The following is a 16805-nucleotide window of genomic DNA, read 5'->3' as shown; positions in this document are numbered from 1 at the left end:
CAATATACAAAGAAGCTAAGGCACGTAGAAAGTCAAATATATAAAGCAGAGTAGAAAGTGAAGCGGCCAAGGGTGCAGTAACACAGAAAACAGACTCTGAACAATAAGCACAAAAGGAAACCAAATGAGATTTTAATGAACTCAGATTCCAAAATAATTGCATTTCAGATGACCAAATATTTTTTCATGATGCATTACATTTAACAAGCAGGGTACAGTAATTCTAGTCAAAAATATTCAGATCATCAAAAACATGAACAATAAAAATCTATAGTAAATTGCCCTTCAGAGTTCATCATGACGAAGTGGCGCTGTGGCTCAAGTAGTAGAGCACTAGCCTTGAGCTGATGAGCTAAAGGACAGCACTCAGGCCCAGAGTTCAAGCCCCACGACCAACCAAAAAAAAAAAAAATCTCAGAGTTCATCATGACATAGAATTCTCATTTCTCTACATAACCAAATACTTCCTCCCTGCTTCTTAGACCTAAAAATCAAGAACATACAGCAGGAAATCTACTCTATCTGTAAATAATAACAGCAATAAAAATATAGCAGCTAACATTGAGTCTTAAATGTTCATCAATTCACCATTGCTCATGTACTGATCTAATTGTGTTAGCACAATGAGCTATGACAATATAACAAAACCATTCACAGCAACTCAGTGATGTAAGAAGTATCACTAACAATGATGTAGCTAAGGCACAGAAGCAACTTCCCTGAGATCTCAGGCTAGAAAATGAGAAGGCAAGGGTATAACTGGCAGTCCAGTTGTATAGACAACAATGTTACCTCCACAGAGGTAAGTGGCAGAGTGAAAAGCAGTCAGTCAGCCTGACAGGATTAGTATGCATTCATTACCAGCTCATACAAGGGAGCAGACACAAGAGGTACAAAAGTGAAACTAACACAAATCTAGGCTGGGAAACTCATTTTTCTGGTAGAAAAGGAAGAAAACTTACTGATAAGACCTCAGAGAGAGTAGCTTCATATTCCATCTCTCTAAGGAGATCTCCTCACACTATCTTGAAATTGTTATCCAGTTCAGAAAGGAAAAAAAAATTGAACTCCAGTATTCAGTCACAAGAGTGTTCAGTGGTATTATCCACTTATGTGCAGGTATTAAATCAGTATTAATTCAACCACAAATAATTTGGGGAATATGTTTGTGGCAAACAGGTCTTTCTTGTTATTCGAAGCATCAACTACATTAATAGGAGAAGAACCTATAATATCTAATCATAATCATATGTAGGTATTATCCCAAAAAGGATTTATAAACATATTAAGCCACATCAAATCCAGACCTTCCTTTCCATCACACTATGTATACACATTGTTACCAAAATGCTGTATAGAAAACTCACAATATAAATGCAAAATGTAAAGCTTAGTGGATTCAGCCCTTTGGCAAATCAGAATGAATAAATAATACAGTTTTCCAGAATCTAGGGTTCTCCCCCATCAGCACAAAAGTAAACTACTATGTGTCAAGCAAGGGAGCCAATCCAGGCTATTCAGAAAGTTTACTATTTTTCTGTTAAAATTTGTTACATGATGGGTCTAGATCCATATACAGCAACCTTCATATTTATTCCACATATTTTTTTATGAAGTTGCAAAGAGAAATACCACACTGATATATCTATAATATAGATTATTTATTCTGGTTTATTATCATATTCTTGCAATAATGCTTAAAAGTTGCTATTACATTCTATAGGTTATTTAGATCATCATACTCAACAAATAGTATTGTCATTTGCTCTAATGCATCTTCAGTGTCTTTGTTTATTCACCATATCTGAAACATCAAGTCTCATGAGTTTTCTGTCCAAAACACATTCCAAAGCTGTCACTTGTGGGCAACCTTGTCATCCAAATTCCTTTCTCTAACACTGACCACTTGGCCTGCAGCTCCAAACAATCCACAACATGGTGTCTTACTCATCCTGATTGGCTGGGACTTTTTAGGTTTTAATACTCCAAGTCTCACATCCCAGGAAATTCCTCGTTTTTTTGGCAACTCAAGACAGTTGATCACCAAAGACTCTGGAGGAACAATGGATAAGGTCAGATCATTACTTGGGGGTCAAATGAATCACTGTCCCAAATCCATCTGTTTTCCCTAGATACCCACTCTTTGCCATGTGAAGGTATAGTTCTTCTCAATAGAATCTCTGGTCCTTGACTTTGGGCTCCACCAACAGATGCTTACAATTAGGTTTGGATTTTAACCATTTCCCTAATAAAGAACGTACCCCTAGCTTGACTGCTGCTTCTTGAGAAGGAAAAGATCTATATCCAACTTGTAGCTTACAACCAAGCCCACCAAAGTCAATGTAGACCTATCTGTGTGCAGGCCTTGGAGCAGAGACATCTGAATTTGTTATCTAACATTGTTAAACCAATATCTAATTGATAAGGGGTTTTATCAAAACCTTTCAATACCTCCCCATTTCACTTACAATAAAAAAATATTTACCTAGTTCATTTATGATCTAGACACTCCTTATCTCTCAGACCTTACTATACTGCTTTCCTCAGATTTTTAGACTCCCCAAATTCCACTCTCATTCTCAAACTGGTAACTTGTTTTCAATTTAGGATGTTGGCCCCTCCTGCCACCTGAAAGTCATTTCGGCCACTTCTCCTCAAGACTGGCTCCTTCTTACCTTTATAATCACTTAAGAGATGACTTCCTTGACTACTCAAAGTGCTACATGAATGACTATGAAACGTATTTATTTCTCTAGGATATATCTCAAATCCAGGAAACTTTTGCTGATTTAATTATACTCTATATTCTCACTAATTTCCGATATTCAAATATAATTTATGAAGCTAGGCATGATGGTGCATACTTGTAATCCCAAAACTCAAGTTTCAAGCCAGTCTATATGGTAAGTTTCAGCCAACTTAAGACTTTATAGTGAAACATATACAAAAACACAAACAAACAAAAAAAAACAAATCTGGATTTAGTTGCTGGAAATCAATTGAGTGACACTCACTGGTCAGAAGATATTGTAACCTGGTTTCCTTCTGGTCTGAACTATGAACTTGTTTATAGTTTTAGTTTAGTTAGTAGTTTTGTCTGAACTTTTTAATCACTTGTAGTTTTACATTTAAAAGCTCTAATGAGAAAAATGGTATCTGGACATATTTTTATAGTAACTACAGAGAACTATGACAGACTTTTAGTTGTATCAATCTTTCCAGATAAAATAATCCCCTGGTATTATATGGTAACGTTACCACGATCCCCTTAAAAAAAAATAAGAAAAGAGGGCTGGGAAGGTGGCTCAGTGGTAGAGCGCTTGCCTTCCATGCATGAGGCCCTGGGTTCGATTCCTCAGCACCACATAAGCAAAAAGAAAAAAAAAGCTGGAAGTGGCACTGTGGCTCAAGTGGTAGAGCGCTAGCCTTGAGCTGAAGAGCTGAGGGACAATGCCCAGGACCAGAGTTCAGGCCCCACGACCGGACCCAAAAAAAAAGAAAAGAAAAGAAAAAAGAGGGTGGAGATGGCTTTGCTTAAAATCCAAGGAAGTTAAACAAATCAGAGCCCATTGGATTGGTATGAAACTGCATGCCTTTTTCCACAAAAGTTAAAACAGAGACAGTGACAGCATCTCTCTTTTTTTTTATTGAAAATACTGTACAGAGGGGTTACAATTACATGGGCAAGATAATGAGTATTCTTATCAAACATTGTAGCCTCCTCCTTTGTTTCCCCTTCCCATCCTCCTCTAGCTCCCCTCCCACCCAACCCTCCTCCCCCCCACCACCACCAAAGTTAATGTTAGGGAAATGAACCCTTAGATATGTATTGAAATGTTTTTTTCTTTCATGCGATTGTTTCTAATGCATTTATAAGATTATTTCTTTGTTGCTTTGTATGTCCCTCCCCCACAGTATAACCTCTGCTTTCACTGTATTTGATGTCGGCATAATTTGTGGAGGGGAAGGGCAAAAACAAATCATTTAAATAGGGATACAGGTGGGCCCATTGAAACAATGGGATGTACAAGTCGTTATGTCGAAAACGAACTTTACAACTCTCTCTTGATCACACTAGTTAGCAGCCAATTGGAAAACTTTAGTTATCCACCTTCTTCAGATACTTCAATGTCACAAAAAATTCCTTTAAACTCCAACCACTATGAAGTGTACAGGTACTGAATTGTGATGTGTTTCTATATTGAGGATATCTTTGTAATATGAAACACAACAGACCCAGTTTCTTGTTCAGCTAATGGGTGCTGCTTACAGAATTCATGGCAGGAGATGGATGCTAGCACACAGCCAATAAATACTTGATGAACGCATGAATTAATTAAAGTCTTGCCTTTCATTAAAATGCATCTTCTACTTAAAATGGGAAGAAAAATGGGTAAAACAGATGAGTTTGTCTTTTAAGATATAAACATTACAGTCAGGAGAAAACTAATTCATTTTATAAATGTGCTCACTAAGTTCTGGGCATAAGAATGAAGTGCATATGGCATATACATGCATATATCACATGAGAATAATATGTATGTATCATATACATGTGTATAAACATGAGACTGATGTGTATAAAAAGTTCAATATTTTATGTATATAAAACATGTTATGTGTACACATCATTCTCATGTTTGGCTGGTGAATAACCAACCTCCTGTTGAACTCTTTCTTAATGAGGATCCATAAATTTCCTGACCTACAAAGGCAAGGCATACTTTTGAGTTTATTCATAGCATGACATGAGGAGTTATCCATAGATCTGTCTCCTATGTAAGGCAAAACTTCTCTCTATCTTTAACAAAAGTAACAAGCTTTAGCTACAAGTAGTAAAATGAAAACTGATGCCTTCTCTGTCCAAAGTACCAATTTCTTCAACTATTTGAAAATTACCATTGTCATGAAACCCAAAACGAACAAGAAAAGGTCAATATTTTTATTCTAGAGCCAGACAAAATCTGTTCCTTATAGGAATTAGTTCAATGATAAATCAAAACAAAAATATAGTTTTCACCTCTTCCAGGAAGATACCCTGACCTCCTACCCAGCATCCACAGGGAAATAGTCCTCTATTGCCCATAACCTGCCCTACCTTTGTCCTTCTTATATTCCCATACTCTTATTACCAGTGACTATTTTAGGAGTACTAATAATTTTCTTTATTGTGGTTTCAAATAGTTATTTTGTTTTCTATTATTATTGTTATTAAGTAGTTGTACAAAAGAGTTGTTACAATTCCATATGACAAATGTGAGTAGACACTCCTTGGTCAATTGTTGCTAAACTCGACCAGAAGCAGCATGACAGGATATAGGAGCTGAAGAATTGAGAAAAACACATAGAAAGAGAGGGACCAGGGGGCCCAGGGCTCACCAGCTCCTGAGCCCCAAGTTTCTATAAGCAAGCTTATTTATTAGGTTTTGTAGGGAAGGTTACCATGGGTATATGCAGAAAACAAGGCATCTAAACTGTTATTTCAATCACAGAAACAATACAGAGTTTATGTAAATAAATGGCTCCCTTATGTTTTGAGAGTAAAGACTGCAACCTAGGCATAATTCAAAGATGTGTTCCACTTTATCTAGCTTGCAAGGTCCAGCTCTCAGCCCTTCCAGCAAATAAGGAAGGGGACGGCATTCCAGCCCCTTAAGCCTCTCCAGAGCTGGCTACTTTAACCTTTCCAAGGCCAGTTCTCAGTGTTCCTAATACTGTCGAGGCAGTGTTCCAACCTCTCAACCCATCGTTTTCAGCCCTGCCATAGTTTCCTTATTATCCCCTCTTATGTAATAAACAGAATGCTCAATACTCTGATAAGGATGGAAAACTATCTAACATCATAGAATATTAACATTTTCAGAAGTAGGAATAAAAATGTCACTGAAATGAGCATATTTGGGGCACCTTTCAACTAAAATGAGCACACAGCCAAACATCTTACAACTCAGAATAACTCAAGAGCAGAGCTCATCAATGTAAACAGAACAAAAAGCATCTACAGACCAAGCTACCTTTGTTAACAAACAACCTGATAAAACTCAAAGAGACTCTGATGGAAGGTAAAGCTGCTTTTGTCTAAGAAGATTCATTTCTGGAAATACCCAGCCTTACCAACAGCACCACACTTTGACCAAGGCTGTTGTGTGGTATTAGACATGAAGACCAGCCTGAGAAAAACCCTGACCTAAACAAATCTAACCACAAAGGGGATGGCAGGTACCACTCCCATCAGGATTCCCTCACGTCCTACCAATGGCAGAGGGCTGCTGTTGCTTTAGTATGGCATTCCTCCTTAAAACAAGCTAAACACTATGACTCATGGCATTAAAGAAATTCCACTTAGTATGCACATCAGAGAAGTCAGCTGTGGCACCTTTGAACCTAAATGCAGAGAGCCTTGGTAATTTGTTTGCTTATTGGTATCCCATTCAATAATTTTTCCCATTATACATACCCCATCAGTTTCCTTTTCCCCATACTAAAGTGTCTGGTTTATTCACTCAAACCAAATAAAAGAGAGGAAAATACTAATTGAAGTAGGCTGTTTACCCGTTGTCTTCCAAAGGTAGACAAAGCAATATAATTCTTTTAAACCTTTTAAATGTATTTCTTAACATTTTTGTAGATAACCTAAAAACCTCAAGTTGAGACTTAGTACTATTTAGAAATATCTGTTAAACGCTGCCAATGTCTATAACAACTGCCTTATGGAATAATATGCCTTAGGGAATAATGTAGTATCTTAAAAACATAATTTCTTAGGTAATATTTATTCTATTACAATGTAAATAAAGTATGATTTTCATTTTCTTTCAAAACCTGCAACTTTTCACTTCATATTCCATTTATATTAACCAGTAGAATATGAGTATAACTCATTATAATCAGACAAGCTGTATAATAAATATAGTTTAACACATGTGTTAATAAAAGGCATTGAATATTTTTATTTTTATCAGCTATTGTTGTTTTTAATAATTGCTATTATTATATGCCTTTCATGAAAGCTCAAATAATTGGTTTAGTTCAGTCTAAAAAAAGGAAGAAAAATAAGGAAGGAAATTTCATTCTTATGAACCATGTGAAATGTTTCTCTGTTTTACTTACCCAAATCACTTTGAAGTTTTTTTGTTTTTGTTTTTGTTTTTTAAACTGGTCCTGGGGCTCGAACTCTGTGCTTGAGCTTCTTTTGCTCAAGGCGAGTGTCTCTACCACTTAAGCCACAGTACCACTTGTGGTTTGAGTAGTTATTTGGAGATAAGAGTCTCATGGACTTTCCTACCCTGGCTGTCTTCGAACGGTGATCCTCAGGTCTCAGCCTCCTGAGTAACTAGGATTATAGGCGTGAGTCACTGCTGAAGTATATTCCTGATTTTAAAGTCAACTTAATCTTGATCTGTGGTAATCAATCATGGGGAAGCAGAGCAAGTACTATTCAGACTAAATAGTACATGCTCTTTTTTTGTTTGTCAGTCATGGGCCCAGGCTAAACTCTGGGCCTGGGTGCTGTCCCTCAGCTCTTCAGCTCAAGGCTCCACTCTACACTTGAGCCACAGTGCCACTTCCAACGTTTTCCTGCTTATGTGGTGCTAAGGAATCGAACCAAGGGCCGCAAGCATCTGAGGCAAGCACTCTACCACTGAGCCAACTTCCCAGTCCATACATGTTCATTTTAATACTTGATGCAACACAGGGTATTTGTGTGTTTTGCACTTTACCATATTTTCCAAGATTAAAATAATGAACTTATTCCTGTGATGGAAAAGATTTTAGTCACTTAAGGGTTCCTTTTAAAAAGTCAACGTATCCACTGAGGGGCCATAAGGAGCTAGCTCCTATACCATTTATCCCAGGCAAATTCATTCTGTACTTTCAACTCCCATGTACCCTGTGACATGGAGAAGTACCAATCTATAAAATGAAGTGAGTCAAAGACCCTGGAGAAAATAATTCACAGAAAAGCCTAGGGAAGTAAAACCAACATAAAGTCCTTGTTCATTTACTATAAACTCTGTGTGTGTGCATACGCGTAAGTGTGTGTCTGTGTATGCATGCATGCACAACATGTATGCGCATGCCGATCCTGGGACTTAGACTCAGGGGCTTGACACAGTCCCTTAGCTTTTGTATACAAGGTTAGTGCTCTATTACTTGAGCCACAGGTCTACTTCAGGCTTAATTTGGTGAATAATTGGAGATAATAGTCTCACAGACTTTCCTTTGGCTTTGAACCATGCTCTTCAGATCTCAGCCTCCTGAGTAGCTAAGACTACAAGCATAAGCCACAGATGCCTGGCTTGCAATACACTTTTAACAAGTTCATACATAACTCCATCAATGACCCAATCATGACCACATAGAAAACTAGTGATAAATCAGAACCAGTCCTTTAAAAAAAGCCTTTGTGTTTGGTTTAAATAAGGGTTACGTGTGATAACACTTATCAAATTCTTGGCAGGATCCCAGGTACAAGATAAAGGCCCAGAGGTTAAATGCCAGCATTCTTATTTTTATTGCTTCCAATATAAGAAAAACTGACCTTTCCTGACGTTGAAGCACTTGGCAAAGCAGTTACCTCTGGTTTTTAAGGAAACTAAAGGAAGCCAAGTGTGCACGCCCCTAAACCTTGCCTGCCACAAAGTGCCTTGATCTGGCCCCTTCCTCTGTAGCTCTCCTACGGCTTCTATTCAGCTAAAACCACCAGGCAATTAATGAAAAGCTATTCTAGCTTGGAGAAATTCTAAAAGAAGCCCATTTATATTTGCAGACCCAGATTTTTAAAAAAATTATATAAAAGAATTTCTTTGCAAAGTTATAACAAGTAGGAAATGTTATTAAGGGCCACAACCTGTTGAATAAAATTTGAATCATTATATTTCAGTTCAGGTACGTTATCGTGTGTGTGTGTGTGTGTGTGTGTGTGTGTGTAGTGTGTGTGTGTGTGTGTGTGTGTAGTGTGTGTGTAGTGTGTGTGTAGTGTGTGTGTGTGTGTATGTGCCTGTACTAGGGTTTGAACACAAGGCTTCTGACTGAACTTGCTTCTCTCTACTACTTTTTTGTTTGTTTGTTTGTTTTTGGGTGTAGGGCTTGAAGTCTGGGCTTGGGTACTGTCCCTGTGCTCTTCAGCTCAAGGCAAGTGCTCTACTACTTGAGCCACAGAGCTACTTCTAGTTTTCTGGTGGTTAATTGGAGATAAGAGTCTCATGGACATTCCTGCACAGGCTGGCTTTGAACTGCAATCCTCAGATCTCAGCCTCCTGAATACCTAGGATTACAGGCATGAGCCACCAGTACCTAGAAGCACTCTACTACTAGAGCCATACCTCCACCGTGGTTTTTTCTTGGCTAACTGGAGATGTAGAGTTGTGAACTTATCTCCCCAGACTGGCTTTTTATATCACAAACCTTCATGTCTCAACCTCCCAAGCAGCTAGGATTACAAGTAGCCTCAGTTACACGGCCCCAGTACTCTTTTAAGAGCATTTCCAATTAAATATTATTGCGTAAAAGTTTTCTGGGGAAATAACAGTATGCACAGCATGGCACACTTCATATGTCTTAAGACCTTTGATGAGCCAGATACCAGTGGCTCACACCTGTAATCCTAGCTACTCAGGAGACTGAGATCTAAGGATTGTGATTCAAAGCCAGCCTGGGCAGAAAAATCCTATGAGACTTTTATCTCCAATTAACCACTAGAAAACCAGAAATGGTGCTGTGGCTCAAAGTGATAAAGCACTAACCATGAGTGAAAAAAAACTCAGACAGTGCCCAGTCCCTGAGTTCAAGCCCCACAACTGACAAAAAGAAAAGAAGAAAGAAAGAAAAAAAAAGACCCATGATGAGTATTTTATTTGGATGAATCAGAGCTCCTAGCAAGAAGTAGCAGAAGTTAAATGGACCTGAAACAAGCATGAACTAAAGCACAAAAATGAAACTGGGAAGCTCACAAAATCACCAAGTAAGCTCAGGATGAAACCAAAGGGGCCAACAGTAGCAGGAAAGTAGGCACTGCTGTAAGGCCAGAAGGAGCACAAATGCCATCACCCAAAACATCTGTGTATTATTAATTCCATATTCAAATAAATGTGTAGCTAATATGCTGGTAAAATGAAGGTCTATTTCATAGACACCAAAGGGTACCTTGCCTATCATTTAAGACAAAAATGATCATCATCTCCACACAAAGATCTTTTTGCAAGATACTATAACGTAATAGGATATGACAAAGCCACAACAGTCAAAGAACTGCCAGTACATTTAATTGCCTGCAGCACTAACAGTACATGCCAATCAGCCGTCAACAGGTAGCAGTGCCCGTTGTACATAAAGTACAATTCCTAATGGTAATTCAACAGGGTTTAGGATGTGATTATATAAACTGAAAAGAATGTTACTGAAGAATGGAAACATGTTGTAGCTGAATGCAATCCAAACCTAACCAAACTCAATAAAAGCTCCTTATCTCTATTTTAGGATATATGTCATTAGCTCACAAAAGATTAATTTCTCCATTCATATTTTAATTCTCTTTCTCAGAAAAAAAATAAAATTGTGGAATTTTTGAAATACTTTTTCTTGCTTAATTAAATGTTGTTTCCTGTCAACAGGAAGAGAATAATTTGCAAGCTGTAAATGATTTTTAGATTTTTGCAATTATTCTTTCTAAAAACAAAAAGGTAGTAGTCCAAGTTAAGTGTCATCTGTGTTTATTTATGTGCAAATAGTCTTTAAGAAAGGCATTTTAAAAGAAATGTGGTGGTTCACAACTGTAATGCCAGCTACTCTGGAGCAGGAGTTCAGGGGGATCTCCATTAAAAATCAGTTCCGAGTTGGGTGCTACTGGCTCACACCTGTGATTCTAACCAATGAGGAGACTGAGATCTGAGGATCGCAGTTCAAAGCCAGCCCAGACAGGAAAGTCCAAGAGACTCTTATCTCCAATTAACTACCAGAAAACTGGAGGTGGTGCTGTGGCTCAAAGTGGTAAAGCACTTGAACTAATCTTACATTAATCTATAAAGTAAAGTGAAAAGCACTTGAATGAAAAAGCTCAGGAACAGTACCCAGGACTGGATAAAAGCAAAATCAGTTCAGAAAAAGTTAGTGAGAACTTTGTCTTGCTGTCTCAAACAAGGTGCAGAATGCTTCTAATCCTCAAACAAAGTATAAGGTCTGCCAATGTCAGCCAATGGAAAAAGTGTGAAACCTTATCTAAAAAGTAACTAAAGCAAAAAAGGTGGAAGTATGACTCCAGCAACTCAATGCTTGCCTACCAAATTCAAGGTCCTGAGTTTAAATCCTAGTACGACCATTTTTTTGTGTGAAAGAAATAGTCCTTTGAAATTACAGAAACACAATCCTACATTAATCTGTTAAAAAAAAAAAGGTGAAAAGTCAACATAAAGATTAGTCCTTCACACAGTAGGTCTTCTGTAATTATGTTGATTATGTTTATAAGAGGAAAAACTAATTAATAAGCTTTCTAAAAACAAATGCATGTAAGGGAAACAAGCGCAGTCTTTTTTTTTTCGGTCCAGTCATGGGGCCTGAACTCTGGGCCTGGGCGCTGTCCCTCAGCTCTTCAGCTCAAGGCTAGCACTCTACCACTTGAGCCACAGCGCCACTTCCGGCTTTTTTCTTTTTGCTTATGTGGTGCTGAGGAATCAAACCCAGGGCCTCAGGCATGCAAGGCAAGCGCTCTACCATTGGGCCACCTTCCCAGCCCCAACAAGTGCATTCTTAAAGCATTCTCTAAAAGGTAGCTCCATAAAGTGTTGCAGAAGTAAATACAGTACACATGTTAAAATCTTAATTCACCAGACCAAATTTACTCCCAATCAGATATGTCCATTTTTTTGTGTAAGGAAAGAAGGATCTCACACAATACTGTAGCATGAATTGTTTCAGAAACAAAAGCCTTTACTATTCATTTTAAATAAATGTTCAAATTAACAAGCTTTCCATAGTTACATAGGAAAAGGTTCTATTGCCCCAAGAGATACAACAAAAGGAATCACTTAGAAAATATCTACAAATTACAGCTTCTATAAATTTTATCTTAAAACCTGACATAACTAGTTTTAATCAAATCTAATTTTATTAATATGCATTTTCCATTTTAAAAATGCTGACACACATAAAACCATCTCCTAAGAATATCCTCATCAAGTTAGCAAAGAAGAAATTACATGGGGTTGTTTTAAATCTAATCTGGTTGGGTTCAAATCCAATCTTTGTTAATTAGTACCTTTACAAGCTTGGCAACTTTTGTTTAACCGTATCTTGCCTGCTTCCTTGCTTATAAAGCAACAGTGCCACATTACAATGCCAGGACTTGATAACTAACTGAATACAATGAGAAGAGAGGAATTACAGGCAATCAAGAGCCATCTATGCAGCATAAGGAAATGGAAAGGGTAATAAAGAGTTGGAGCAACCAAGAGATGACAAGTTACATTTGGGCCAGGAGAGCCAGAGACACAGACAGACAATGGACAATCAGAAATGTGGGTTAAGACCCAAGATAGAAGATAATCCACTGAGATTACACTAGAAATTATTGGTATGGCTAACATCAACACTTATTTTCAATATATTTTATAAAATGTTTAGTTCAAGGAGCTGGGAAGGTGGCTCAGTGGTAGAGCGCTTGTCTTGCATGCGTAAGGCCCTGGGTTCGATTTCCCAGCACCACATAAGCAAAAAGAAAAAAAAGCCGAAGTGGCACTGTGGCTCAAGTGGTAGAGCACTAGCCTTCAGCTGAAGAGCTGAGGGACAGCGCTCAGGCCCAGAGTTCAAAAAAAAAAAAAAATGTATAGTTCAAAATATATCCAGATATAAAAACTTAAAAAGAAAATCACATTTATAAACTTTTTAACTCTCCTAATATTACTGACAGAATACTACTTATCATATGTCTGTCATCTGTCTGAAAATTTAAAAGATGAAAGTAATAAACCATCTGAATTAGAGCCCAATGATGATGATTATGGGGATGATGATGATAAAATCCTATGTAACATTCCACATGTTAGAAATATTAACATTCTATATGATTCCCCTCTGATAATACCATAATTTTAAGGCAAAGATCCCATCTTCAGGAAAATCAAAAAAATATGAGTTTCCAGCTTTACTTTTCATCTCAAATCTATCTGGTGAAACTCCTTTTGTGCCTTGGTTTTTAATCAATCTTGCAGTGACAAGGACATAAACACTATGAAATTGTGCCAGACTTTCCTAGCTTTGCTCTCTTTAGGCAATCTCACTAAATGATGCATACACTTCCTTCTACATTTACTATTAACTTATTTCACTTTCAACTAAATTGGAATGGGTAGCTTCTCCTTGTCCACTGCTATAAATTTCTTCTAAGATCGAAACTATTCAACAACAACAGAAGCCATAAGAGATCTACAAATGGAGTACAAGAAAGATAAGTCATTCACCAAGTGAGCTGCCTGGAATACTTCTGGGCATTCCTTCTGGCTCTAAGCAGGCTCCCAGGGGGCCTTGGCTGGCCTTGCCTCCTAGAACATCACAAGTGTGCACAGGTGAAAGAGGACAGAACAGAGTGTACATTTAAGCTGCATCCTTCCTTCTCACTTTCTCACCAACTTGTACTTTCTCATTCCTTTCATAATTCTCAATTCTTCCTTTTAGTTTGAATTGAAATCACTCAAGAGCCAAACTTAGCTTTCATGAAAGAGTATGCCATTATTAAATTTGTTTTACTTAAACTTATTTCATGATCATTTTCCCCTTCCATGTTTCAACCCCAGTCTGTACACACTGCTAATTCCCCAAGAGCAAAACCTGTCTTAAAAGCATGGTAGATTGTCACCAAACATAAAGTGCTGCCTAGATTCTTTTATAACACATCCACGATAAGGAAAGCAATTCAGGAAGTCCAAATCTTGGTGAAAATCCAAATGACACAAAATCTCAGCTCAGCTCTGCCTAAGTAGTGCTCCTAACAATACTCTACCTTCCAGAACACCCACAAAAATTCTAATGCTTCAGTATGTGTAGCAAAACAAAGAAGACAATGAAGATTGAAGATAACTTGAAATCTATATTTCTTCATTCTGATAGATCAATCTCCCTCTCCCACAACTACAGGAGTATTAAATAAAAAAATCCTTTCCTGTGAAGTTTTCGTAGGAAACACCACCCTTTTACTAGGCCTAGCACCACGTTCACTGAAGAGCAATCCTTCAGGACTAAGTCTAAGGCTTTACACCATAAAAACTAATGTTGACTGTTTTTGAGAAATGGGAAGGGAGAGAAAAGAAATTAGAACATTGAACTATAGAGCCTACCTCTATCTTACACATATAAATTTGAACAGAGTAGAGGTTCATCTTTATTTTTGGCATGAAACAACTACTCCCCAAGTTTGGACACAGAGGATGCATATTCAACTCTTAAGTGTTCAGATCTGCATGGTCCAAGACAGTGGTCACCTGCCACATTTGGCTACTGAGCAACTGGAATGGGACAAGTGAGAAAACAGCCAAATGCAAGAGAGGCTGGAAACATGGCTCAGGTGACAGAACACCTGCCTAGGAAGCACAGGCTGAGTTCAATCCCCAGTACTGAAAATAAATAAATGAAAATAAAAATAAAAAGATTAGGACAAAAATAATATTGGTGATTTCTTAATATTAGTTATGTGATGAATGACATTATTTGGATATATTAGAATAATTACAATTTATTAAAGTTTATATAAACTATTTCCCTTTGCTCTTCTAACTGTACCTACAGAGATTTTTAAATTCTCCTGTGGCTCACATCTGAACAGTGGTAATCCAGACTAACAATAAGAGAATGTATAATGCAAACACATGGAATAGTAACTAAAAATTTCAGCCAAAAGCAGGACCTGATTGTCAAGGGTCCTTCAAAAATTCCCAACAGGACTGGGAGAGCCACAGAATTACCTTTGATCTCTAGATTAGGAACAGAGGCTGAGAAAGGGGAAAACACTCATTTAAATTAGAGCTGGTAATGGGAAGGCCAAACTAAGCCAGAGTCAGATAAATTCTAAAAGCATGAATGAGTAAACTCTCCTTACTCTCCCTCCAGTCTCTCAGAGGAACTCTTTCCAGGTTCTAACAGGCTTATAGAAGAAGACCTAATTCTTTATAAGCCCAACCTTCTGACCTATTTATCCTAGCCACTAAATCACAGCTGAGAGAAGAGGATGCAAGAGAGATAGAAATCTCAGAGCAATTATCAGAGGGGCAGCCCAAAAAGTTATTTACTTCAGGTATAAAGAATCAAATTTTTGCTTTTGCAATTCATGCTTCTCACCTCTGCCAGTATAAATCACAACAGGAATTTAGTAGGAAAGCACTGGTTATGAGCTCATTCATTGGAGCAAGTGGATTTCAGCTGTTAGATATTAGCTTACTTAGTCTCTTAGCAGCCTCCAGCGCTTCATTTGCAGTGTTTGCTACAAAGAATCTTTGGACTCTCACTCCATGCTCAGACATCAGCTTCTTGCTCTGGTATTCCTGAAGGTTCAGCCATCTTCTGGAGGTTAGCTGAATTGCCTAGAAAGAGGCAGGAATACTTATTAATAACAATAAAAGTAACAATCAACCTATATGGCAATTCTTATACGTACAATCAATAGGCAGTAAAATAGGTTATATGCCAATGAATAGGTTACAGGCCAAAAGGATCTAGATAAATTCTTTAATCAAAAATATTAAAACAACCATGCATATGCAAAATAATGTAGAAAAAAAATAAAATGCTAGTAAAAATGGACTAAGTTCTATAGTACAGCTAATAGGAACACACTAATGCAAATGTCCTAGTTTTAATGCTAGAATTAGAACTATACACTCTATATCTAAGATGCAAAGTGGTACATGGGGCTGTTACACATTTATTTCAGCTGTCTATGAATCTCCAATTCTAAACCAGAAATTATTTTGAAAATCTTATTACACAGTCTATAACTGCCCAGGCCCCAAATAGTTAAAGCATGCAACATTACTTTAATCTGTGTCCGTACTATTAATCACTGCAAAGTATCTCCAGAAAACCATTATAACTCTCTGAGTTTACTGGGCCTCAGCCTAATCCACTTCTTTACCATAGTTTCGTAGATATACTCATTTTGAGTCTAACGATATCTTCTCTTTATTACACCAAAGGTTACTAAAATGATCTGAAAGATTCTCTGGCAATTGGACTAATTCTTAAACTATAACTTGCATATTATAGTAGTCCAATTTAAGTAGAGGTGGATATTTTCCAATATGCACTATCAATCACTTTTTGGTTTCTCTTGAAATAATAGCCAAAATACAGGACTATATAAGAAAATAAATTGCTGTTTTTGTTTTATCTAATAATATTAATATTTCCTAATGAATCAACAAACAATTTTTAAAGAAAAATAACAGGAAAAAAGTGAATACACTAGCCCGGCGCCGGTGGCTCACGCCCGTAATCTTATCTACTCAGGAAGCTGAGATCTAAGGATCATGGTTCAAAGCCAGCCCAGGCAGGAAAGTCCATGAGACTCTTATCTCCAATAAACCACTAGAAATCTGGAAGTGGCACTGTGTCTCAAACGGAGAGCGCTAGCCTTGAGCTGGAGTGCAGGATAGCGCCTAAGCCCAGAATTTCAGCCCCAAGACTGACCCAAAAAAAAAAAAAGTGACTACACTAAGTTACACTTGCTTCCATCCATAAATCATGATGCAAAGGAATTTGCAAGAGATAGGGTATTGGAACCATTAATGCACACTAAAACTTCAGTCTATATAACTGGATTA

The 16805-nt window shown here is 37.5% G+C and overlaps 1 protein-coding gene across 1 annotated transcript in view; it reads right to left on the bottom strand.

Moving 5' to 3' along the window:
- The window catches only part of Suclg2 (succinate-CoA ligase, GDP-forming, beta subunit), a 245973-nt gene that overhangs the window by 170569 nt on the left and 58599 nt on the right, over positions 1-16805 (bottom strand). Inside the window, exon 2 of the mRNA XM_013010366.1 lies at positions 15425-15566. Within this exon, the coding sequence (XP_012865820.1) occupies positions 15425-15566 (142 nt within the window). The remainder of the gene's footprint in view (positions 1-15424; positions 15567-16805) is intronic.

Source organism: Dipodomys ordii, unplaced genomic scaffold (genome assembly GCF_000151885.1).
Source record: "Dipodomys ordii isolate 6190 unplaced genomic scaffold, Dord_2.0 Scaffold12, whole genome shotgun sequence".
NCBI classification, from domain to species: Eukaryota; Metazoa; Chordata; class Mammalia; order Rodentia; family Heteromyidae; genus Dipodomys; species Dipodomys ordii.
The sequence above is the reverse complement of the archived record's forward strand: the minus strand, read 5'-3'. Positions and strand labels throughout refer to the sequence as shown.